The sequence below is a fragment of the Manis javanica genome, chromosome 15 (assembly GCF_040802235.1).
Source record: "Manis javanica isolate MJ-LG chromosome 15, MJ_LKY, whole genome shotgun sequence".
In the NCBI taxonomy this organism is placed as follows: Eukaryota; Metazoa; Chordata; class Mammalia; order Pholidota; family Manidae; genus Manis; species Manis javanica.
The window spans coordinates 18,224,432-18,249,858 of record NC_133170.1 but is presented as its reverse complement, the minus strand read 5'-3'; the positions used below and the strand labels follow the sequence as shown (position 1 = coordinate 18,249,858).

Sequence of the window (25,427 nt, the reverse complement as noted above, 5' to 3'; positions counted from 1 at the left end):
AGCAGAGAATGTTAAGATGTATGATTTTTTAAGTTATGAAATCCCTAAAATGAAACAGATTACCAATTCTACAAAATGTATCAGCTAAGTTTTAATCAGTAAAATCAAATTAGGAGTAATCTGGAATCATCATCATTACCCATTCTTTATTTAGTGATTCTGAATGACACCTATTTCTACAAGCTCCTAATGATTTATGAAGCAAGAAAAAAAAAACTAGGACAAATTATAGTTTCATTTCTGCTGTAATATGTTGTTTTATCTTTCACGTGATTTAATTCCTCAGGTTGTATTTCTACTCTGATGAAATGAGCCATTTTATTCAGATTGTTATGCATTTTCCTGAGTCCTTTTATCTTTGAGTTTTAAAATCAGTATATTCATTTGCTATTCTTAACTATCTTATTCTTAACTGTCAGGATCTGAAGTGACCACTTTTTTGTGAAGAGGAAAAAATATATTTGCTTTTGATGTAGTTTTTCTTATGATCATTAAGTTTCTCATTTTGAGGCAGAACAAGAACAAAGAAAGTTATTTTTGTACTCTGAGTTCTGATAAATCTAAATTTAACAAATTTCATGGGAATATATTAAAAGATCCCACCTAGGCTTATCATAAAATCACAGTCTGTGTAACTCTGATTTATGAAATTTGTTTAACCAGTGTTTACATAGTGTGATATATAATTCATATGACATAGTATATTAACATAAAATAATTTAATGTAAAATAACTATAAATATTATAAAATACATTTAAATTAATATTTTCAATATAAAAGCAACAACTAAGGTGCTTTTAAAGAATTTTCTGCTTGGCAAACCATTCAACATGCAAACCATATTCCAACAAAAACAATTGCCAAAATCCAAAATGTAAGTGAGGTGGTTTCTATGTGTCCAACAGGAGCAAAGGAGGAGAAGAGAATGACGCACTGGTCCACTGTTCTTGGGCTGGCCCATTCAAAAGCGTTAGACGGCCAAGCTTTGAAGTGACCATACTATCCGAAATACCTTATTTTTAATAGCGAGAGAAGTAAAAGATTTGGATAAATGAGGAAGGCACAAATTATTTATTCATGTATAGTGCAATGAGAAATATTTTTGTGACTTGCCTTGCTCAGCAAAGTCTCACACTGCAGTGTTAAATGGTGAGATGCCAATGATTTGTCTGCCATAGTCACTTTATTGCCAAGATACAATTCTTTCCATTCCCACTGCCCCAGATTAATCAGGAACCTCTGCTAGAGCGCTATCATCCCAAGGGTCCCCTTGCATCTAGCCACCATTGTCCTTGTCCTTCTAGACCCAACTGTCAGTCTCATCTTTCTAAAACACAGAAGAGGTTACGTCACACTCCTGTTCACACCGTGCTCGGTTCTCCCGCAGCCTACAGAAGCAGGCTCCCCTTCCCCAGCACGGCATCGGAGCCGTCACAACCCAGCCCACTCACTTCTGTAGCCTCATTTACCGTTGCTGATTCCCTGCTTCTGCACAGCACCCTCTACCCAAAGTCTGTGGTCTGAACCCATATTCATTCTCCATTCTCAGCGTCCTGCTTCATGCTTCCCTCGGCGTCTCTCTGCTGCAAAGGCCCTCTCCCTGCCGTGTACCTGTGGAAATCCTACTCATCCTGCTGAAAGGCTGCTTAGCAAAATGATTAGGAACATCGACTCCAGAGTCAGATTTCTTGGGTACAAATCCTAAATCAGCCACTTAAGAGTTGTGACATTCAGCAAATAACTTAACCTCTGCGTGCCTAAATTTTCTTACCTGTAAAATGGGCCTAATAACAGTACCTACATAAAGGGCATGGAAGACTGCCTAGCAAACACTGTATGTATATACGTATATGTATGTGTGTGTGTATGCTCCTATGCGCATATGCGTATGTATAGTATATGAATATATACATATGCCTCCTAGTATTATTCTCTGTTGGTTTTAAATGTCAGCTCTTCTTTGAAAGCTAACCACCCTCCTCTCTAAATCCTTTCTGGACTGGCCCATCTCGCCAAGCAAGAGCAGTTTGCATTCTACCTCCTCCACAAGACTTCTAGCTTTTTAAGGGTTTTTCATCTGTGATACTCAATCCTTCATACATAGAAGGTTAAATAAATGTCTCATTAGGTCCATTTAACAAAGAACAATACTTAAAAGCATTCTAGGTATTAAATGCTAAACTTATACATGTTTACCTGGCTTTCATCCAAGCATCTCCCAGTGACATCCACAGCTGCCTTTCTTCGGCATTGACAGTATAATTTAAGAAATCAATTGTGTCCTTAGTCAGTAGGGGGCTGAGTACTGAACTGGCTAGTTCAGGACCTCCTGTTGCCTGCACCACCTGAAATAAATGAATTTTTTTTAATTTAATAAATAAACAATTTTTTAGCAAGATTACAATTACTTACATATTTTCAAAATATATAGATAAAAACCCATGCCAAAAACAAGCACTGTTTTTATATACTCATTAAACTGTGATGTGCAATGCACTGAGTGAAAAACACCTTGCCAAATCACCTTGTCCAGCCCAACAGTATCTGATAATCTGAAATGAAAAGGAAATAGCTCAATGACTTCCCCAAGATCTATTAGCAGCACATGACTGTACTTGCCCTATCCAGAGACTTCTAGGTCAGGTGGTTTAATTATGTCTACTTTTGAAATAAAATATATGGGTGTCTACTGGCAAATCTGTAATGCAAACTTGAAAAATATGGTTCTATAAATAAATACTATAGAGAGAGATAAGGCTTAAGTAAATAGTCTATGGTCGGGCCTATAAAGCTGTATAAAAATAAAAAGCTCCAGAGAAGAAGATGAGAGAAGAATGAGAAATGGTACTCAGAATCTATGGTATTTTTTTCCCAGGATTTAATTCAAGGGAATTGTCCTGATTTCAATTAATGACTAGAAGAAACAAATAAACAGGTGTACCCCTCTGATAAACAAAATGATGATATGCAGTTTGAAAAACGCTCCAAATTTAGTTCTCAGGAGCTATTTCCTAGCTAAAGAATAGTAGTTATCTCCTAGAGCAGAAACCAAGCTCTTGTATAAAAATCTCACCTTCCCAGAGACACAGCACAAGGAGATTTATTTTGAAAGGCTCCAGACCAAGAGTCAATTTCTCTCCAACCATCCAGGTGTTCTGAGCATGCTGAGCTGTATGCCTCTGTGTGCCTGCATATGCTGCGTCCCAGTGCCCCCCAAGATCTTTCCTCCATCATTCAGAACTCTACTAGGGTACCACCTCTACTGGGAAGCCCTTCTTAACCCCACAATATGACTCTGATGCACCTTGGTGTCCTCAAAATCATGTATGCATATTAGTAACACATTACACTGTACCGCATAGCTCACTCTTCAGATTTCCCTCTTTTATGGACTTGGACTAAGAATTATTTGACTTTAAATTTCTGAAGACATAGTGTGTGGGGGAGGGGACGATGAGAATAAATGAAAGTAAAGATGAAGGAGAATGGAGGTAGGGTGACTCTTATTTAAGAACAAAAACTACCCTGACAGTCTGGCCCAGGGACTTTTCCTTCCAAGCCCCACAAGCACTTCCAGGAAGTATATGAGGATGACGGAGAGGGAAAAGAAGAGGAGAGTAGAGGAATATTAAAATCTTTGGTTTAATAGAGGGAAGAGGGAATGAAACAAAAGAAAGTTAATTAAAAGGCTATAATAGTCCATCGCTCCCTCTCAAGCTGTGTGCACCCGTGTGCTGTAGATGCTGACGGTAGACAAGGGGCCCACAAGGTTTAAAGCCATGTTAGGTGGAGTGACAAAGGTATTATGATTGGGGAGATCATGAATAAGGAGTTGTTTTTAAGGAAAGAGAAGTTAAATCAATATTTTCAGATATACAGCCTGAACACAAAGACTAATTTTAGTATGTCAGGGAAACCAATACCATTATTTTAGAGTTCTACTCTGTGCAGTGAATAGGTTTCTATTTAGGATTTGTGAAAGAGTGAGAAAATAATGACAGGAGGTAAAAAAGACTGCTTTATAAACAATACTTGCTAATACTCAAACTAAGATAGTATCGAACACACTAAGTAATAAAGACTGTAAATTTCGTTAATGAGCAAGTGCATATGGATGACCTTGATCTAATATTTAAAAGAGCTTATAAAACAAGAATTATTCAAAAATAGATAGACAAGTAGAAATCTGATGCTTTATTTATAGCAACAGCATATGGAAGCATTCATAAATTACTGATGTAGTCTTGGACTTTCATCTTCCAACTTCTTATTGCCCATTTCTGGCATTTATGCTGATAATATTACTTTCCTACATTTGTAAAGCAATATTCATTTCATATTCTACTGTTCTCCTATTCTACTTGTATATTCAGGTCCTGCCTAGTTACCTTTCAGGAAAAAAGAATGAGATTTATCTCTTTTTGTTACTGATTCTCTTTCCCTAATTTTTTCTGATATTCAAGTACAATCTATGAGAAATGTTGAATCTGCCCCATTTCTGATAAATATTAGAAAACTGAATGACCACAGTCTTCATATATTCTAATTAAAATTAGTAAAATTTATCTGCCTCCTATAGCTACCATTCTTAACATTTTTTAAGAATCACAAAATAATACACAAAATAATCTCACACTACTAACAATGAGCATGACGTCTACTGTCATTCTATAAAGTAATCATTTGCTCATTTGACAGGGTGAACCATTCACAACTACTCCACCCCTTCCTGCCTTTGTCCACAAAACTGGAAACTGCCTTCTTTCCATTCCTTTCACTCATCCTCCCCACAAAAACTTGAATGGCCTATCACATTTATGTAATTGTAGAAAAGGGTGAATTGCAACCCAGTCTCTTTTGGGATTTGTCTGTGTATAAGGCCAATAATCGTTCCATCTGCTTTCTCTTGCCATGCTTTTCTCAAACCCCAGTGTTTTTGTGTACTCTTTAATATTATTCTAGCTGATTCTCCCAGCTGTCTTGTAGGACAGGATGGTTGTACCTTAGGTTTTTTTGTTTTTTTTTTTGTACAGCTTTATAGGCTCAACCATAGACTGTTTGCTTAAGCCATATCTCTCTCAATAGTATTTGTTTATAGAGCCATATTTTTCAAGTTTGCATGATAGATTTGCCAGTAGAGATCCATATTTTTTTTTCAAAAGCAGACATAATTAAACCACCTGACCTAGAAGTCTCTGAATAGGGCAAGTACAGTCATGTGCAGCCAATAGATCTTGTGGAATTTGTCAAGCTATTTACTTTTCATTTCAGATTATTTGTCATCTTGGGAAAATCACTATTATGTTATTTGCAGATAGAAGAAACATAAAATGGGAAGTGAAGTATATTACTTTCCCTATTTTATTAATTGTGTATAAGGTAAAGGCATACCTGGGTGTTGAAATCTAGAAAATGGAGATGTATACCTTGCAGCCTAGCTTATGATACAAGTGGCATAACCTCTTTCTAATAAACTCAGGGAAACACAAAGTTCTTTCACCAAGGAAACTGTTCCTGATATCATTCTGTTAGCTTCAAAAATTATACCCTATGTAAAAATATACACGTATAAAAAGGGAGTTTTATGGGGAAAAGTATATGTAGTGCATATCACTACACCTGGCACATAGTGGGCATGCCAAAGTTGCTGTTCCCTAGTGTCCACCCCACTCTTCTTTCTTCTAGAAAAAGAAGCCCCTACATTCTAGCAGGACACAAAGCCAGGGAGACTATATTCCTTTGATGTTCAGTGTGGTCACATGAGGAAGTTCAAGCCAACAGGATAAAGCCAGAGGTTAACTGCTTAATAAGTTCAAATAACTACACTTAAAGACAAAGACATCTTTTTCTGTTTTTTATGGCCGTTACAAGACACAGAGGTAAATCAACTTCCACCACAGAGGGATCTGGCACAGATGCTCACTTCCTCATGGACACATTTCCTCCATTCGGCTTCCAAAATGACACAATCTTCTTGTCTTGCTTCTCCTGACTTCCTGCTTCTTCCCGATCTTCTGTGCTGGTTGGTTCTTCCTACACTCCTAAAACTGACATTGCCTGGGGCTCAACCAGTCCTTGTTCCACCATTTATAATCACCACCTTGGTGACATCACCCAACTTCACGGCTTTATATGCCTTCTATATACAGATGATCCTCAAATTTATATCTACAGGCCTGAATTCTCCATTGAACTCCAAATTCACATATTCAAATACTAAATCAAGTGTTTCCATCTGGATATAATTCAGTTTTAACATGTCTAAAACAATTCCTTATCTTCCTCCAAAAACCCTACAGATCTCTCCATCTCAGTTAATAATTAGTCCATCCTTCCACGTTTAGGCCAAAACTCTTGGAGATCATTGGCTCTTGCACAGCACAGCCAATCTACCAGCAAATCTTGTTGCTTCTAAGGTTTTATAACCATAATCAGACTTCTCACTACCTCCAATGCTACCTGGTCCAAATGCTCTAATCTCCCATATGGATTATTTTAATAACCACCCCAGTTCCATCTCCCCCAAATTTCAAACACTGTAGCCAGAACAATGTCCCAAAGCATAAAAGGTTTCACCATCACCTATAAGAACCCACAAGATACTTCCTGTTACTTCCTGACCTCATCTCTTTCTAATTTGAGATCTCTTCCCTCCTTCTGTTCATGTCTGAATACCTCTCTGTTCTGAGAACATGATGTGCACATTACCATGTCAGAACATTTACATTAGCTGTTCTCTGTCTGAAATTTTCTTCTTTCAGAAATCTAGGTGACTCATTTCTCACTTCATTTGCTCAAATGATATGTTCTTAGTAAGTTGTTCCCTTAACCAACCCTATTCAAAAAGTGTTAAGACTCCACGACACACACACACACACACACACACACACACACACACACACACACACACCCCTAGAACACTCTCTGTTCTCCTTTCCTGCTGTATTTTTCCACATAGCACTTATTTCTAGCAAACTGTATTATTTATTTATGTATTTATTTAGGTTATTGGCTGCTCCTCCATACTACCATATAAGTTCCAAGGAGGCTAGAATTTGTCTGTTTTGTACCTGATGAGCTACTAATAATGCCAATCATGTAGCAGACTCTCAACATTTGTTAAATAAATGAATGAATGAATGATTAAATCAGACGCAGCTCCAGAGATGGAGGAACACTTCAATGAAAACAATCTGGGTCTCTGAGTAACTTCATGGAACAAAGTCACCCATCTAGTACTGGGCTCCTCATGCCTTGCCTATTTTGTGAGGAAGAAAAATTTATGTATGATTCAATCCGTTTATATTGTATATTACTACATACTCAAATACTAGTATCCAATAAATCTTTATTTCATTTCATTTCCCTAGCTCTGCTAGACACATCAGTTTCCTCAGTTATAAAGCAAGGTGTTTGAACTAGATGATTTCTCAGGTTCTGTTAAACTCTCGAATTTCATCTTCTCAATGTTTATAAAGATGACAAGAGAAATAGCATTCATGTAGGGTAATGAAGAAAAACTGTTGAGATAATTCAAACAGACATTGAGGATTGAAAAACACTACTAAGAATGATATGTTCTTAAATTAATAAAATCTTACCATATTTAACGGAGTAAATAAAAAATGAACCAAATCTGCAGCACTAGGGTTCTGGATATGATACTTTAATTTGGCCTGTAACATTAGAAAGACAGACAAACATATTACCATGATGTAACCAGCAAAAAATGCATTCATAAAGGTCTGACACAGACTCAGGGGAAGAGTTCTTTACTACTAGTTTCACTTGAGTGAGTTAGACTGAGTGAATTTAATTTAAAAAAAGATTAGGAGTCATTCCTTTTTGATCAAGCCTCTTAGATATACAGGTTTTACAATCTGTTGCCCTAAGTAATGGCAAGTAAATAGATACCTACAAAGAAATCTGCAAGAACTATTTTATCTCTTAATTTAATCAAGAACATCCTAGCTAGACTTTAACCTCTCTCATTTATTTCTTTTAATTATATATAAATAAACATCACTTACCAGAAGGTTAAATCCCTGTTTAAACTTTTGGAAACAGTCAACAAATTCATCAGGAGGTGGAGGTTTTGCCCGCAGAGTTAAGACACCCTCTAAAGAAATAAATGGGAGAAGAGGTAGATGAGAGAAAAATTCCAAGAAAATTAAATGAGAAAAGAAAATTAAGTCTATAAAGTTTGATGATCACACCAGACATCACGCTACCTGCTTACTCAACCATACCTTACAGACTGACTGAAATAAATTAAGATGATCCAACACTTGAAATGGATTCCTGTACCCTTTGGTACTGCCAATTACTCATCAATTCCATGAATTTACATTGAGCCCTTGCTTGTGTCAGTCATTGTTCTTATCAGTGTGAAGACTATAAAAATGTGTAAGTTACAATCCCTACTCTTATAGACCTTAAAATCTCCTGGAAGGCATGAGTCAGATAAATAACACAGATGATTTACCTAAGTGTTATAGAAAGAGACTACACCTGGTTGGAAAATGTATATCCAAAAATAGTTTCATGGGGAAAGTAGCTTTTAAGATGAGATTTTAAAGGTTTGTTCAAGGGCAATTTGGTAAGAAAAACATCATAGCTGGAGAACAACAGCATAAGCAAAAACACAGAAAATGGAAATTGTGTGTACATGAAACAACAAATTAAAGCACAGAAACATGAGAATGGAAAAGTAGATGTAGGTTATATTGTAGATAACCTTGACTGCCAGGGTGAGGAGTGAACTTAAATCAATAAAATGTGGAATTTGCCTGTTTCTCAGTGGAATGAAGTGACTACCTTAGAGTCTACTACCTTAGACTACAACTCTCTCTGCAGAATAAAAGACTGGAGACTTGAAGGATACTTAAAAGCTGGGTAAAAAATGACAGCTTGAAGCAGATACTGGTTATAAAAATGAAAAGGGGAAAATTCTGGATACGAGAGACTGAAAAAATAAAATTGATGTTGGCTATAAGCTAGACAATGGAGTCATAGAAAAATCTGTGGTTTTGAAGCTGGGTGACCAAGAGGATATCATCACCTTCATAAAGAGTACAGGAGGAGTGGTTTGAAACATGAAAAAGCAATAAAACTTAATTTCAGAATACGTGGAGGTGAGGTAGATTCAGAGAGACACATCTGGAAGACAGGTGTTCAGGTCATATGCTTCTATTGTAGGGACAAGCAGGAGAAAGATGTGGAAATCAGATAATGGAATGGATATTTACTTACTATTCTTTTATATATTGTAATTTATACCATTTTGTTCCATAATTATAATTTTATACATTTTGAGGCCATTTTAAATAGCTGAACCAAAGCATACTAAAAAACTGCTTATATATGACCTGAATGTACTATTTGGAGTTTTTTTTAGTAAAGAATTCAGATACAATGACATGTATAACTATTTTAATGAGAAAAGTCAATCCTTTTATTTAACAAAACAATGAGGTTCTATATCTACAATAAAATTAATTCAAATATGAGAAGAACAGAGCTTTGACTTTCTTTAGCAGATATTACTTTTTAATCACTGATGAAAATTATAAACAGATAGTTACTAGCTGAATCCGAGTTTCTGTGATTTAGGTAAAGTACACTAGAGCAGCCAACTTGGAACCAAAATGGGCACACTTCAGTCTTTGCCTAAGTCTCCGCTGTGGTCCCAAGTCTAGAAAAGTGACCCTAGTCCACGGTCATTGGCAGGAACTCTGCCTGGCTCTGACATTCTGAATAGTCTTTAGAAGATTAAGAAAATCCAGCTTACCTCCTGGTCCTTTCCTTTTATTTTTCTTAGTTTTCTTTCTTTTAGAAAGTTCAGAAAATGCTTCAGCTGCTTTTTGGAGTTTTGTGATAAAAAATTCAATGTCATCCAAAATGTGGTTTAAGATTTGCTAGAATCAGAAATTACAGAATAAAATATGAAACAAAAAAAAATGATTTTTGCCATGGCTATACACTGTTAGTCAATAAAGGAAAACCAAAAAGTTGGAAAAAAAAAAAAACAAAACGGTCCCACTTGCAAATTTCAAGCTTATCACTACTTCTAAGAAACAAAGAATTAAACTAAACACACCTGTGGCTAAAGTCTGACATTTACATTTTTCTTCAGCTTAATTTTACTCTATTTTCAATACCATCAAGAAAGCATTCACAGTATCTATTCAGATTATTAATTATTTTCAATTACTATAATGTTCTCATAGTGTTCTCCCACATAATGTTAAGATAAAAAAATTCTAAGAAACATTTTGTTAGAAAAGCACAAGCATTTCTGTTTTTCTGACAAATGTATTAATACAGCACTAACAATATTATTCATGGAATTAAAGGTATATAGGATGTTGTGATAACCTAATGAATGCATAATTTACAATAATAGGCATTAATAAGAGGTTCTATGTGGCAAATATAATTAATGATGATCTATGCTTTTAGGGATCATCGGATCAGTCTTGATTAGCTCATGTTAGTCTTAGTTGATTTTCTTTTGTACATGTAAACTTGATATTCTTCTAAATAAATATGGGAGAATGGGATAAAATGAACTTTTCCGTATAATAATTAATGTGTGGTAAAAATTAAGTTCCAAATCTCTGTTCCTCTAAGTTTTACTTCCAAATAAGCTGGGAATGTGTGTGTGTAGTATAAAAAGCAATTATACTGACATCATATTTCATGATTATATCACAAGGCACTGTCATTTTCCAAGTAAATTACTATAGAGAAATAAAATAAACCTAGCCTTATCATTTATCAAGGAATTAAATTTTATATACCTACTCTTAAAAAATGCAACTTAACTTTTATCTTTCAGGTACTATAATTTTTTAAATAAATGTTAAGAAAACATACTAAAAGATTTTAATTTGTAATTCATAATGAAAAATAAATCCCTCAAATCTGCTAATTCAGTTTAAATTCCTTTGTAAACTAGTTAATATGCTAGTTCTTCTACCACAGCCCCAATCTACTACTTAAATATTGGCATAAAGGTGAAAACAATTAAGAAGAAAAAAACAAAAACCTCAAAGTGCATAACTACTGCTGGAAAGAGAAAACAGTTTCCACAGAACATCTTATTTGAATCAGCTTCATTTTCCTTGTTAATATCTTTCTCTCTTTAAAAAAATCCAATGATCTAAAAATGAATTCTGTACTTACCACATCTCTGTCAATTCGGGCTGCTGTCATCTCAGGTGTTCCTTCCTGCTCATGATACTGCCTTGGTTTCTCAACTAAAGAAAGGAAAACCGTAAGTCTTTCAACCTGTTGCTTAAGCAATACCAAGATACGTAATTAGACATGAGAAATGGCTAGAAAAGAGTACCATTTGCAAAAGGGAATGCCCACACTGGATACAAAATCAACACTGCTCATCACCTATGACATGCATCCTTGCCATCACTAAGAGAAGCACTTGAGCAGAGCTGAATTACTTGCCTTCCACCTTCAAGATGTTGATTTATCTTATAATCTCTCCTTTATTCTCCCTCTTCCCTATGGCAGGTGACTGCGCAACTAACCCTAACTTAGCACTCTATAATTTCTACACAAAAAAGAAACATAAACCACATTTAAGCACCTACTTCTTTAAAACTGGTCAACTAAGTTCTAATGCAACAAAGCTCCTAATTTTTATGCATTTCAACAATAAATCTTTTGAAGTGATGATAGTAAAATGTTCCCTAAAATTCTACTTGTCACAAAACCTAAAATCTACAATGTTGGGCTCATTAACTTTAAGCCATATGCTTTAAAAGTATAAATACCTACAGGAATTTTCAAATTAAAAAATAAATGTCTTAAGAGCATTCAAGATGTTAAATTAGCTCAGTTTGCCAGAGTATGATATTAATCATGAGGTCATTATTATGAATTCCTTCCTGGTATAAATCAGTTAACACTATCACTAAATACAGATACTTATATAAAGATTTCATAGTAGATGAAATTTAAAAAATGTATAGATGGAACAGAGAAAATGTGTCATCAGTAATGAAAATATAACTCATGATACATCATCATGACTTACAATGTTCAATACAGAGAATTCCAAAACATATTGTGTTTTGCTATGCCTCCTCTATGCCTATATTTCCCCATAAATGGAATACTTGCCACAAAAGATCATTGAGTCTTATGAAATTTAATTAGTAGCTATTAAGTACTTTAAGATAATTAGAATTCATATATATGAAATCTTGCCAGTTAGTTGCTATTTTACGTGTGGTTAGTTGCTATCTTGGCTGCAGCATATACAGAAAGCAGGAAGTTGAACTTGAAATATAGCCATGAGGAACTCTAGATGGGTCCCCAAATTTCATTTGGAGGGTGAGGTGAGGGGAAAATGCATTATTTCTCAGACTTTATCATAGTCTGTGGCATTACTAGGAACCCCACTGCCACTGGCACTATTCTAAAGAGATTACTTTTGGAAATCAGGGGTAGAGATCCCCCAGGATTCAATGGAGTTGTTTAGCCTGAGTCAAAGCCTTCAGAGGGACCAGAAAGATATGCTTGTTGGGGATCTTTCTAACTAAAAATTGGCCTGGATCCAGAGAGAACTGCACATAGTAAGTGCTGTGTTTTATTTGAACCAGTAGTAAATCAGAAATTCTGAAAACTTTACTGAAATCTAAATAGATGAGATGAGAGTGTTTTAGACAAAATCTAATAAAAGCCCAGGAACCCTGCGGATAAATTTTCTCTTTGCTGCAAATTTTATTGGTTTTACAGATGATTTTACAAGTTTATTCAGAATACCTATAAACTTAAGATGTCTTACAGTTCCTTAACTTGGAGGGTAACCATTCTGACTTCCCTCAAAATAAAACCTCATCTCCTCCACCAAAATAACAGTAATGACAAAAATACATACAAAAAATAGAAAACACTATAAACTCCTAATTAATTTTTTAAACACAAGATTGATCAAGATAGGGAATTCTGGGAAGATGGCAGAGCAGAGAGAGCCTGAATTTACCTTCTCACACCTACTTCCTGAATCTACACCTACATACAGAGCATTTCACCCTGAAGAAGAATAGAGAAAGTGAACACCTTCTATACAATGAGGGACAGAAAAAATCACATACAGAAATAAAAAGGAGAGGACACAGAGGCATAGTAACCACAGGCACCCTACTCCCAGCACAGGGGCCAGCAGAGGGGAGGGGCAGGGATGTCTCTGAGAAAAACAGGTGTGGACTCCCTGCCCTTAGTGCCAGGAAAAAAACCTTGTGGTTTAAAGTGCAACTAGACCCATAAATGAAAAAATCCAAATTTCAGAACTATACATCTACCAGGAAACTGGTGGAGACAATCTAGGATCAGAAAAGGCAGCCCACAGGGAGGGTGCACAAGTCTGCCTGATGCTATTAAGGTGACTCCCTGGAACAGCCCAGAGCAAGAATCCACTGCTGCGCAACATGTACAGTGCCTGACCTCAGTCACCAGCAGGACCCAGCAAGCAGAGCTGCATGAATTCCCCAGAGCACGCAGGGACCATGGTTTGGAACCCCAGCTGCCAGTACAACCAGTGGGCATCAACACAGGAATTCCCCAGAGCAGCCCAGAGCACAGAGCAGCTATGGGGAATCATGCAGGGAGCCTGACTCCACACTACAAACAGGACCAGCAGGCACGTGATGTGAGAATTCCCCAGAGCAGCCCGGAGTGCTCATGGGCCTATGGGTGAGGAGGCACAGGGGTCCTAGATGGTGCCAATATGGGAGTTACCTGGAGTGTGCCTACAACCGGACTCTGGCCCACCTCTTCCTCCCACCCCACACCACACCAGCACAGAACCCACAGGTGCCCACTGAGGAGCTCCTCCATTTGGCCCCCAAGACCACATCCCCGGGACCACACCCTGGGAGCCTCAGCACCAGGAAAAACTATTTCACACTCACTCAGCCTCCAGCTTGCCAAAATAATGAGGCATTTGCAATCTCTGCAGAGGACCTTCCTACACAAGGCCAATCCCTCAAGACTGGGAGAGGGAACCCATTCAAGTAATTCATAGAATCAAATAGAGGAAGTTACACAAAACGAGAGAGGAATATGCTCCAAATGACAGAACAAGAGAGAGAAAAAAAAACCTAAATGAACCAGAGTTAACCAATCTACCTGACAGAGAGTTTAAAGCAATGGCTATCAACATGCTCACTGGACTTGAGAGAACAATGGCAGACCTCAAGGGGGACTTCAAGAATGAAAAAACTCTAAAAAAGAACTAAACAGATATGAAGAATTCAGTAGATGAAATAAGAAATACACTGAAGGGAATAGAGAGCAGACTACAGGATGCAGAAAAATGTATCAGGGACTTGGAAGACAAGTAATGCAAAGCATTGAAGCCAAACAGCAAAAAAAGAATGAAAAGAAATGAGGATAGGGTAAGTGAGCTCTGGTACAACATCAAACATCTTAACATCTGCACTATAGGAATCCCAGAAGGAGAACAGAGAAAGGAGTAGAGAAATTATTTGAAAAGATAATAGATGAAAACTTCCTTAACTTGGGGAAGCAAACAGTTTACCAGGTTCAGGAAGCACAGACATGAACACAAGGAGGTCCACACCAAGACACATCATAATTAAAATGTCAAAGATCAAAGGCAAAGAGAGAATCTTAGAGCAGCAAAAGAAGAGCAACAAATTACATATAAAGGAAACCCCATAAGGTTATCAGCTAATTTTTCTGCAGAAGCTCTACAGGCCTGAAGTGCATGGCATGATATATTCTCCAAGTGCTGAATGGAAAAAACTTCCAACCAAGAATATTCTACCCAGCAAGGTTATAAGTCAGAATTGAAGAAGACATAAAGAGCTTCTCAGACATACGTAAGTTAAAAGAGTTTACCACTACTAAACCAGCCTTACAAGAAATGTTAAAGGGACTTCTTTAGGAGGAAAAGAAAAGACCCTAACTAGAAGCAAGAAATTTAAGAAAGGAAAAATTCCACAAGTAATGCAAACATGTAGCAGAGGTAGTAAATCAATTGCCTAAAAGCTAGTATGAAGGTCAAAAAGACAAAAGAAGCAAAAGCAATTATATCTAAATATTAGTTAATGGAAACATTAAATAATAAGGTGTAAAGGAAGATTATATATATATATATAAATTGTGGAGGAGGGGAAGTGAGAAATGTACTGCTGCTAGAATGCATTCAACTTAAATTAGTATCAGCTTATTACAGATTGTTACATTCATAGGATGTCACATAAGAACTCCATGATAACTACAAACCAAAACTTGTAAGATACACACAAAACAAAGAGAATGGAACCCAACCATAACAGTAAAGAAAGCCATAAAATATAAGAAAGAGCAAGAGAGGACAAAAGGATCAGAGAAGAACAGCAAGAACAGTGAGGAAGCATTTAACAAAATCGCAGTAAGCACATACACATTGATAATTATGTAAATGGACTAAGTGCTCCAATAAAAGACATTGGGTAACTGAGTGGATTAAAAAATAAGACCCATCTATTTGCTGCCTACAAGAGACTCACTTCAGACCTAAAGACACACACAGACTGAAACTGAAGGTATGTAAAAAAGATATACCATGAAAATAGGGATGAAAAAAAAACACTGGAATTGCACTGCTTACATCAGACAAAATAGACTCAAGACAAAGTAACAAGAAATAAGGAAGTACATGACATAATAAAGAGATCAGTCCAACTAGAGAATATAATAATTATAAACATCCTTGTACCCATAGGAGCACCTAAATACATAAACCAAAAGCTAACATACCTAAAAGGAAAATATGGCAGCAACACAATAATAGTAGAGGAACACCCCGCACAGTCAATGGTTAGATCATCCAGACAGAAATTAAATAAGGAAATAGAGGCACTGAGTAACACATTAGACAATGGTAGGCTTAACATATAAATAGAACACTCTATGCAAAGGCAAAAGAACACATATTTACCTCAAGTCCACACAGAATATTCTCCAAAACAGAATACATATTAGGACACAAAACAAGTCTCATCAAATTTAAGAAGACTGAAATCATATCAAGTGTATTCTCAGACTACAGTGGTATGAAACTAGAAATTATAAGAAAAAACCTGGAAAAAACAAAAACATGTGGAGGCTAAACAACGTACATCTAAATAATCAATAGATTAAGGGCTAGATCAAAGAGGAAACCAAGCAACACTAGGAGACAAATGAAAACAGAAACACAACAATTCAACATGTGTGGGATGCAGCACAAGCAGTCCTAAGAGGAAGTTTACAGCAATACCTCAAGAAACAAGAATAATCTCAAATAAGCAACCTAATCTTACAACTAAAGGAACTAGAAAAAGAAAAACAAAGCCCAAAGTTAGTAGAAGGAGGGACATAATAAAGATAAGAGCAGAAATAAATAAAATAGAGACTAAGAAAACAATAGAAAATAAAACAGTGAAACCAAGAGTTAGTTCTTCATGAAGAAAATAGACATACCCTTAGCCAGACTTACCAAGAAAAAAAGAGAGTACATAAACAAAATCAGAAATGAAAAAGAAGTTATAAATGACACCACAGAAATTTAAAGAACTATAAGAGTACTGTATGAAAAATTATATGCCAATAAACTGGACAACCTGGAAGAAATGGACAAACTCTTAGAAACATACAAGCTTCCAAGACTGACCCAGGAAGAAACAGAAAATCTGAAAAGACTGATTATGAATAACAAAATTGTACTGGTAATAAAAAAAACTAATGAACAAAAGTCCAGGCACAGATGGCTTCATGGTATGAATTCTAACAAATATTTAAAGAACAACCATCTTATTCCAAAAAAGTAGAAGAGGAGGGAATACTTCCAAACTCATTCTATAAGGCCAGCATCACTCTAATGCCAAAACCAAACAAGAACACTACAAAAAAAAAATAGAGAAAGAAAACTACAGACCATATCTCTGACGAATACAGATGTAAAATTCCTCAACAAAATATTAGCAAACAAGTTAAAAAATACATTAAAAAAATCATTTATCACAACCAAATGGGATTTAGTCCAGAGATGCAAGGATGGTAAAATCTCTGCAAATCAATCAATGTGATATACCACATTTACAAAAGGAAACCTAAAAAAAACATATGGTCATATCAAAGATGCTGAAAAGGCATTTGATAATATTCAACATCCATTCATGATACAAACACACAACAAAATAGGCAGAGAGGGTACATACCTCAACATATAAAGGCCATATATGACAAACCCACAGCTAACATCATACTCAATGGTGAAAAGCTAAGAGTTTTTCCTTTAAGATTAGGCCCAAGACAAGAATACCCACTCTCACCACTTTTATTCAACATGGTACTGGAAATTCTAGTCATGGCAATCAAAGAAGAAAAAGAAATAAAAAATATTCAAATTGGTAAGGAAGAAGTAAAATTGTCACTATTTACAGATGACATGGTAATATATATAGAAAACCCTAAAGACTCCACCAAAACACTATTAGAACTAATAAATGAATTTAATGGAGTTGCAGGATATAAAACCAATATACAGAAATTTGTTGCATTTCTATATAGTAATAACAAACTAGCAGAAAAAAGAAATCAAGAAAACAATTCCATTTACAATTGCATCAAAAAGAATAAAATACCTAGCAATAAACCTCAACAAAGAGGTGAAAGACCTGTACTATTAAAACTGTAAGACACTGATGAAAGAAACTGAAGAAGTCCCAGATAAGTGGAAAGCTAACCCACATTCATGAATCAGAAGAATTAATATTATCAAATGGTCATATTATGTAAATGCCCAAGGAAATTTACAGATTCAATGTAATCCCCATCAAAATACCAATGGCATTTTTCAATGAACTAGAGCAAAAAATCTTAAAATGTATATGGAACCACAAAAGATCCTAGACAGCCAAAGCAATCTTGGGAAAGAACAAAAAAACTGGGGGTATCATGCTCCCTGATTTCAAGCTGTATTATAAAGCTACAGTGAATAACATTGCATGGTACTGGCATAAGAATGGATACATAGATCAATGGAACAGAATAGGGAGCCTAGAAATAAACACATGCATATATGGTCAATTAATATATGACAAAGGAGGCAAGTCTCTTCAATAAGTAGTGTTGGGAAAACTGGACAGCTATATACAAGAGAAAGAAACTAGATCTCTGTCTCATACCATACACAAAAGTAAACTTGAAACAGATTGAAGACCTAAATGCAAGACATGAAACCATAAACTCTTAGAAGACATGAAACTCTTAGAAGAAAACCTAGACAAGAATCTTAGAAGAAAACATAGACAAGAATCTTGAGAACATCAGTACGAGTAATTTTTTTCTGGATACATCTCCTTAGCAAGGGAAACAAAAGCAAAAATGTACAAGTGGGACTACATCAAACTAAAAAGCTACTGCACAGCAAAGGAAGGAAACACCAAAACAAAATGTCAACCTACTGTATGGGAGAATATATTTGCAAATGATATATCCAGTAAGGGGCTAATATCTGAAATACATAAAGAACTCACAAATTCAACACCAACGAAACAAAAAACCCAGTTAAAACAACAGGCAGAGGACCTGAATAGACATTTTTCCAAAGACACACAAGTGGCCAAAAGACACATGAAAAGATTCTCAGTATCATTAATCATCAGGGAAATGCAAATCAAAACCACAGTGAGGTTATTAGCTAACACCAGTCAGAAAGGCCATTATCCAAAAGACAAGAAATAACAAGTTGTGAGAAAACCCAGCAATTCCACTTCTTGGAATTTACACAAAGAAAACAAAATCACTAATTAGAAAAAATATATGCACCCCTATGTTCACTGTGGCATTATTTACAACAACCAACATATGAAAGCAACCCTAATGCTCACTGACATATTAATGGATATAGAAGATGCCATATATATATATATATATATGATATATATATATAATGGAATATTACTCAGCCATACAAAAGGAAACCCTTGTCATTTCTAACAACATGGATGAATCTACATAGAGAGTATCATGTTAAGTGAAATGAGTCAGATAAAGACAAAGTGTTAGATTTCACTAATATTTGGAATCTAAAAAAATATTTAAAAAAAGAAACAGACTCATAAATAAGTAGATGGGTGAAATAGGCAAAGGGGATAATGAAGTACAAACTTCAAATTATAAAATAAATTAGTCACAGGAATGGAAGTACAACATAGAGATATAACCAATAATACTATAAAACCTGGGTATGTTAAGAGGGGGGTACCTACACATACCATGGTAAACATTTAATAGTGTATATAATTATCAAGTCATTATGTTGTACATCTGAAACCAATATAAGATTGTATATTAACTATATTCCAATAAAAAATTGATCAAGAGAATTTATATAATCCCTAAAAACAGAAATTGTCATAAAGTTAAAATAAACAATAATTTTGTTACTTTATTTTTGAAACCTGGAACTTTCAAAGATTTCTTTCTTTCATCTGTTTGATAGCTGGGGTTACATATAAACCTCTGAAGGTAATAATACAAGAAATCTAAATAACATGGTAAGCAATTCAGAAAATAAAATGAACTAGGTTTGGCAAAAAATGAGAACTGCTACAAATCATGCTTACTATACTATTCCAGGTACAATGACGGACACTATTTACAGCCCTTGATTTATTATTCCCATCTGCAAATGAGAGTGAAGCACAGAGATAACTGTTCAGGGTCACACAGGTAGATCCTAGATATAATCCAGAGCCCAACTATTGACTCCCCACACTCAAAAGTACAGTCCAATTTGGCAATATGTTCTATTTCTTAATCACACTGCTAGATATCCTGTGTGAATAATCTTTAATAGATAAAGAATACATGACTTAAGAAGTCTCATTGAACCAGGAGGCAAAACAATGAGGTTCTAGTCTTTACCAAATTCAAACTCACTGGATCACTTTATTGACCCTTAAAGTGAAGAGATCGAACCAAACATGTTTTAAGGCATTTTATGTTTGGTAAAGCATTCTGACATACAAAAAGTTAGATTAAGTTCTATGCTATGATTACTTGTTTTTAAAAAAGAATGTCAAGGTAAAATGACAGTACATACAAAGGGCCCATCTGGACAAGTTTAACCAGACGAAGAATGCCCTTTAACCTGTTTCTTACCAACCTTCCATGGTCCTGGCACCCTTTTCATGAAACCCCAAATAATCTGTCCAAAAGAGGACAGTGGTCAGATAATAATAGCAGGAAGAATTTGAAGTATCATCTTAAGGAAAAAAAAAACAAAAACTACCAGTCTTAGTTTCAAATATATTCTATTACTACCCTTTCTATTGTTAGCCAAATCAAACTTCTATCTTTGACTGCATTTTTCTAAAAAAAGACTCTAATCCTACCACCATATTTATCAAATGACTGGTATGAACTATCACATACAACAATCTTACGGAGTACAAGGCTTAACTTTCCATTATCTAAGTTTTAATGTTTTTTAAACTAACCTCAAGTTTCTCTTAGAAATCAGCATTGGAATTTAAAGGCAAGAACTGTATCACAATCCAAAGTTCAATAAGCATCAATTCCTAGAAACACTCACGGTCGCCTTGGTCAGCTGCCCATGCAGACCAGGCTGCCACCCGACTCCGAACATCCACTTGGGTAACAGTCCCGGGGGGCACAGGGGCAGGAGCTCTTGGCGGAGGTGGTATACCAGGGTCTGCTCTGGCCATCATCCTAAAAAACATGAAAACAAACTTAACTGTTACCATCTCTATTTCCATGGCACATCAACCCCCTCAATTTATGGTATGAATTCTTCAACCTTAAGTAGAACTATGTCAAGGGGTAAAACAACACCGATTTCCTAAGCATGCCACATCACATATATTTAGAAGTGTTTATGAAATATAAAAATATAGAAAAATCTAAATTCAACTGTAAACTAGGTCTATTTTTTCCTGTATCTCCTGTAATTTGGAAAGGCTGTGTCTAACTACATTGCTGATTCTATCTGTATTCCCTTAGGCTACCTTCCCTTAAAAGGCCACTCATTTTTCATGAATCTCTAAAACACAAATGGGAGAGGCCGAGTCGGAGAAAGACCAGAAGCCGTGAGAAAAGGTGCTCATGTAGGCTGACAGTCAACTTGGAGAACAAATGAGTTGAGATTATAAGTACCAATGTGTAAAATATACCTTCATTGAAAATAATTTTTCTAAATCTTTAGCGGAAAAAAGACTTAAAAACGAATCAATTCTTCCCCTTAATTTCTTCCAATGCTTTTACCTCAAGGCCTCAGGACGCCTCTTCTGCTTCCCTCCTTTACTGTCGCTGATTGCACTTTCAATATCTTCACTAATTAGGTTTGCCTGCAATGAAAGACAAGTTACTTGGGAGGTTATCGATTTTTCTTGGCTTGATATGCAGGTTAAAACAAAAGAAGGGCTTATGTTTCCTGTCTAAATCGATGAGCGTCACTTCGATAAAACAAACAAATAAGAAAAATAAGTGTCTTGATGCAAAAGTGGTTTTTTGGGGTTTTTTTGGGTAAATCTGCTTTCAAAATACGAATGACAGTTTTTTGATGAACTTTATAATGACAGAATTTAAAGCCTGAAGGAATTTTTAAAGATTTGTTAATCCAGATTCATTTTTAAAAAGCTATCCTTGCATACAGGAAAAGGGCAAACGGATTTGCATATGCTGAAAGTGTAAGTATATGCTGAAAATGTGGGTAAACATCGCTGCCTCAGAAGACATGAAGGAACTGAAGAAGCACAAGCATGCGGAAGAGTTTTCTCCTCCTCAGGACCATGGAGCATCCTTAACCTGCTGAAACAGGCGCCCAGTCCCTGGAGAGCTGCGCTCAGCTTAGGGCAAATGCACTCTCATCAGGGATGAACCTCAACACTAGGCGCTCTACTCTTGGACAAATTTATTTCAGGTAAAAATTAACTTTCTCCAAGTGATTAACTTTTCTTATTCCTTTTCAGCAAGAATAATTGATTTGATTTTCTTCGTGAAAAAAAATGTGAGATTAGCAGCTAATAAGTTTCTTTTGTTCAGTTATGAAGTTTATTTATGGCCAGTGATTATCACTGCCTATTAGATTCATCCTATTTTTGTTCCAGCTCATTCTCTGTAATTATATGTGTCTTGCTTAAATAAATATATAGATAGATAGATAGATAGATAGATAGTACTGTTTTTTTACCCTAAGCACAGATAATCATAAAATTTTAGAACTGAGAGAACATTTGAAGACGATCTTATCTGTTCTCCTTGTTTTATAATTAATGAAAATGAGCAATATTCATATGATAGCATGGCCACATCATGCTCCTACTTAATGAGCATTCTAATGCTTCCCAGTCCTCTGTTACTTCCATAAAAATATCCTAGTTTCAGGAAGACCTCACAAACATCACGCCAACAGCTGTCTGTTACGTAGGATATTAAAACTGAAATGCTGGGTTTCCAACAGGGGGTTTACCATATTTCTATGAAATATTTTACTACAGAGGTACCAGGAGAATTGTGTGAAGTCCCATAATAGAGAAAACTTTGAAGTCTGAAAGTGGTACTGCAACATGCAATATAAGAAAGAAACCATTTCATATTTCATTGTGTTTATATTTTCAATGGGGCAAAGAAAGAAAGGTCTCATAGGCGGAATAATGGCACCAATGAGTAAGTGCATAGAGCTGGATAGTGGTACTTGAGTTCATAGGACAAAACAGTATATTCAGTAAATCCATTTCAGTCCCATCAATATCATGCTCCTCTATCAAGTAAAACAAGCCCTTGGTTCTCAAAACTGAAATCCAGAAACTCCGCACAATAATTGTTAGGTTCCAGAGGGGCTTTTAGAGCACTGAAGCAGGCACCAGGTTTAAAATGTCTTTCAGCTTCATCCTCTGTTTTCAAAATATTTGAGTTAAATTCCACTATATTTGCAGAGCAAAACATTCACTTTAACACTAATTGATTTATCAAATCTAACCTTGCAAAAGTAATAACCTTTATGACTGTCAAAAGGTATTATGTAAAAATCTGATAAACATCACATATACAAATGACCTAAATGTTACAGTTCTTTCAAAAATTTTTAGAAAGTCATCTATAACACAAGTTGAAATAAAATTATAAAATATGCTGTTTACAGTCAATTTTAATTTATCATATTTAATATCAAAGAAATTCAGAAAAGATCAAGTACCACTTCATGTTAATTTCTTAGTATTTCTCTATAAGATAAAAATTACATGTATATTTCATAATATACAATCAGAGTGATAAATCACTGCTTTGGCAAAGTACCAATCAACTCAACCCCAAGTGATTTCTCTCCTGGAGAAATAAACTCACAAAATAAAGATATGAAAGATTCAAGATAACTTCTAATGTCCAATAATGCATCATAAATTATAATCATTTGAAAATTATAGTGTACTTTGAAATATAAATCTTCAAAATATAGCATGTTATTACTGGTAACTATGCTCAACTATTCTCACATTATCACTTGGGGATTACAATCCTGGGCAATGATTCAAGTCTTATTTAAATCTGTATAATGGAAAATGTCTAAGTGCTTCATTGCAATAGTCTATGCTTTGTGATTGGTACAGAATAAAACAGGATGGCACAATTATTTGTTGTGTTAGAAGCATGATTTTTGAAGAATCAATTTTTAATTATAAGTCCAAGCAACTCAATGAAGAACTTAATATATTATCTATACATTTTTAAAAAATAAAAAGAATGCATATGATTTTCTTTCAGCCATTCTATTTCCTTTTTACTTACTTGGTCTGGGACCCCTCAGGAAGATATTAAAGTATTTGTTTTCATTACAAAATCCTAAGGAACTAAAACTCTACTAGTTATATGATTACGGTAGATAATCCAAACTGTCAGACATCTGCTTGAAGAGAAAGAAAATCCATCATTCTTTTACCTTAATTTCATCACATTGGAAAAGGTGAAGATCTGGCTTGTTCTGAGTTGGCTCTTTGCACACCAAGGCAAGAACTGAATCATAGCTACAGGAGTGCATCACAGCTTGGCAGTGTTGGATTGTGCTTAGAGGAAAATTCTCCAGTTCATTCTATAGACAAAGTAAAAATAAAACTTGCCTTATTTGCTATTGTATATAAAATCTATTCCACAAAGAGCCGTGGGCATTGTATAAACACATTGTAAAGGGTGCAAATCATACCAACAGTGAATATGAGTACACACTGTAGAAAAGGAGGATGAGTAGGTCCAAGGAGGCAGCAGAAAAACAAGGCTGGGACAGTGGATAGGAGAAAAAAGCAACAAAAATGGACATGTTTAGCAGAGAAATGTAGTCATGTTCTTCATAAGAATTTAGCATCTCAAATACTGAACTTGGCACTACTGGTTTGCTCAGATTATGGAGTAAAGATGATGCCTCAAAGAGCAAAAGGAATAAACTGAGGCCTCATTCAAAAATTACCATCTTATCTGGTATTCTTTTCCCTCTGGCTATATAGTGCCAGAATTTTTAAAAATTGAACATTGAAGTCATACTCTTAGTTTCTGCCTTCAATGATCACAAATTTTAAGCTAAGAATAATACATTATTTGTCCATTTTTTATTGCAATGAACCTCTCCGACAAAAAAATTCCCTGTGTACACAGACACACACACACACTCACTCCAGCCAAAAATATCAAGCAGCTGGGTCAAAAGAATCTCACTAAAAAAATACATTCCTCAAAATGATTAAGATATTTGGTAGTATAAAAGTGGATACTCTCTAACCTATAAAGAGTTATATAAATAAAATATTGACAGATTAAGTAATTACTTCTTAAATAAATGATCTTTCTATTCACAATTAGAATTCTACATTTAGTGAGATATACTGAAGGTGCTTCTCCTTACACCAGTGGCTTTACACAAATAGTGAGTGCCATCAATGGGAGTAATCATGACTTTTAAAAAAGTGAACAAAATGGAATACTCCTGAAAACTAGATCATAAAAACCTTTATTTCAGACAGCACATACACATATATATCACATCATAAATTTATTCTTAGTCCTGATTCCCTGGGATCCAGCAAAGGCAAAAAGGAAATGCTGGTTCCATGAACAGGAAATGTAATTCCTAAGCCATACCAGAGAGATAATAATTATTCTTTCTGAATTAAGAAATAAAAAGATCATATCTCTTTTCTATAATTACTTGAAACCATGAGGATCAGAGCAGTAGTGGGTTGCTTTTTCCACAGTATACAATGGATGAGATGAAAGAGAAAATAATACCCTGACTCCTACATCAGAATACTCTAATATGATTACAACAGTTGTTTTCTTTATCTTAGTAACTTAGCCTATGAGATGATGGGGCTCAGAAAAGTCTTCTTTCAACAGC

At 35.3% G+C, this 25,427-nt stretch overlaps 1 protein-coding gene across 7 annotated transcripts in view; it reads right to left on the bottom strand.

The window, feature by feature from the left end:
* EPS8 (EGFR pathway substrate 8, signaling adaptor) overlaps nt 1-25,427 on the bottom strand; it is a 173,467-nt gene that overhangs the window by 29,601 nt on the left and 118,439 nt on the right. For all 7 annotated transcript variants that reach the window (XM_073223223.1, XM_037023071.2, XM_037023074.2 and 4 more), the window contains 8 exons: nt 23,982-24,131; nt 21,308-21,390; nt 20,619-20,755; nt 11,189-11,262; nt 9,792-9,918; nt 8,032-8,120; nt 7,603-7,677; nt 2,198-2,346 (listed from right to left, as the gene is read on the bottom strand). In XM_073223223.1, coding sequence (XP_073079324.1) covers nt 2,198-2,346; nt 7,603-7,677; nt 8,032-8,120; nt 9,792-9,918; nt 11,189-11,262; nt 20,619-20,755; nt 21,308-21,390; nt 23,982-24,131 — 884 coding nt within the window. The remainder of the gene's footprint in view (nt 1-2,197; nt 2,347-7,602; nt 7,678-8,031; nt 8,121-9,791; nt 9,919-11,188; nt 11,263-20,618; nt 20,756-21,307; nt 21,391-23,981; nt 24,132-25,427) is intronic.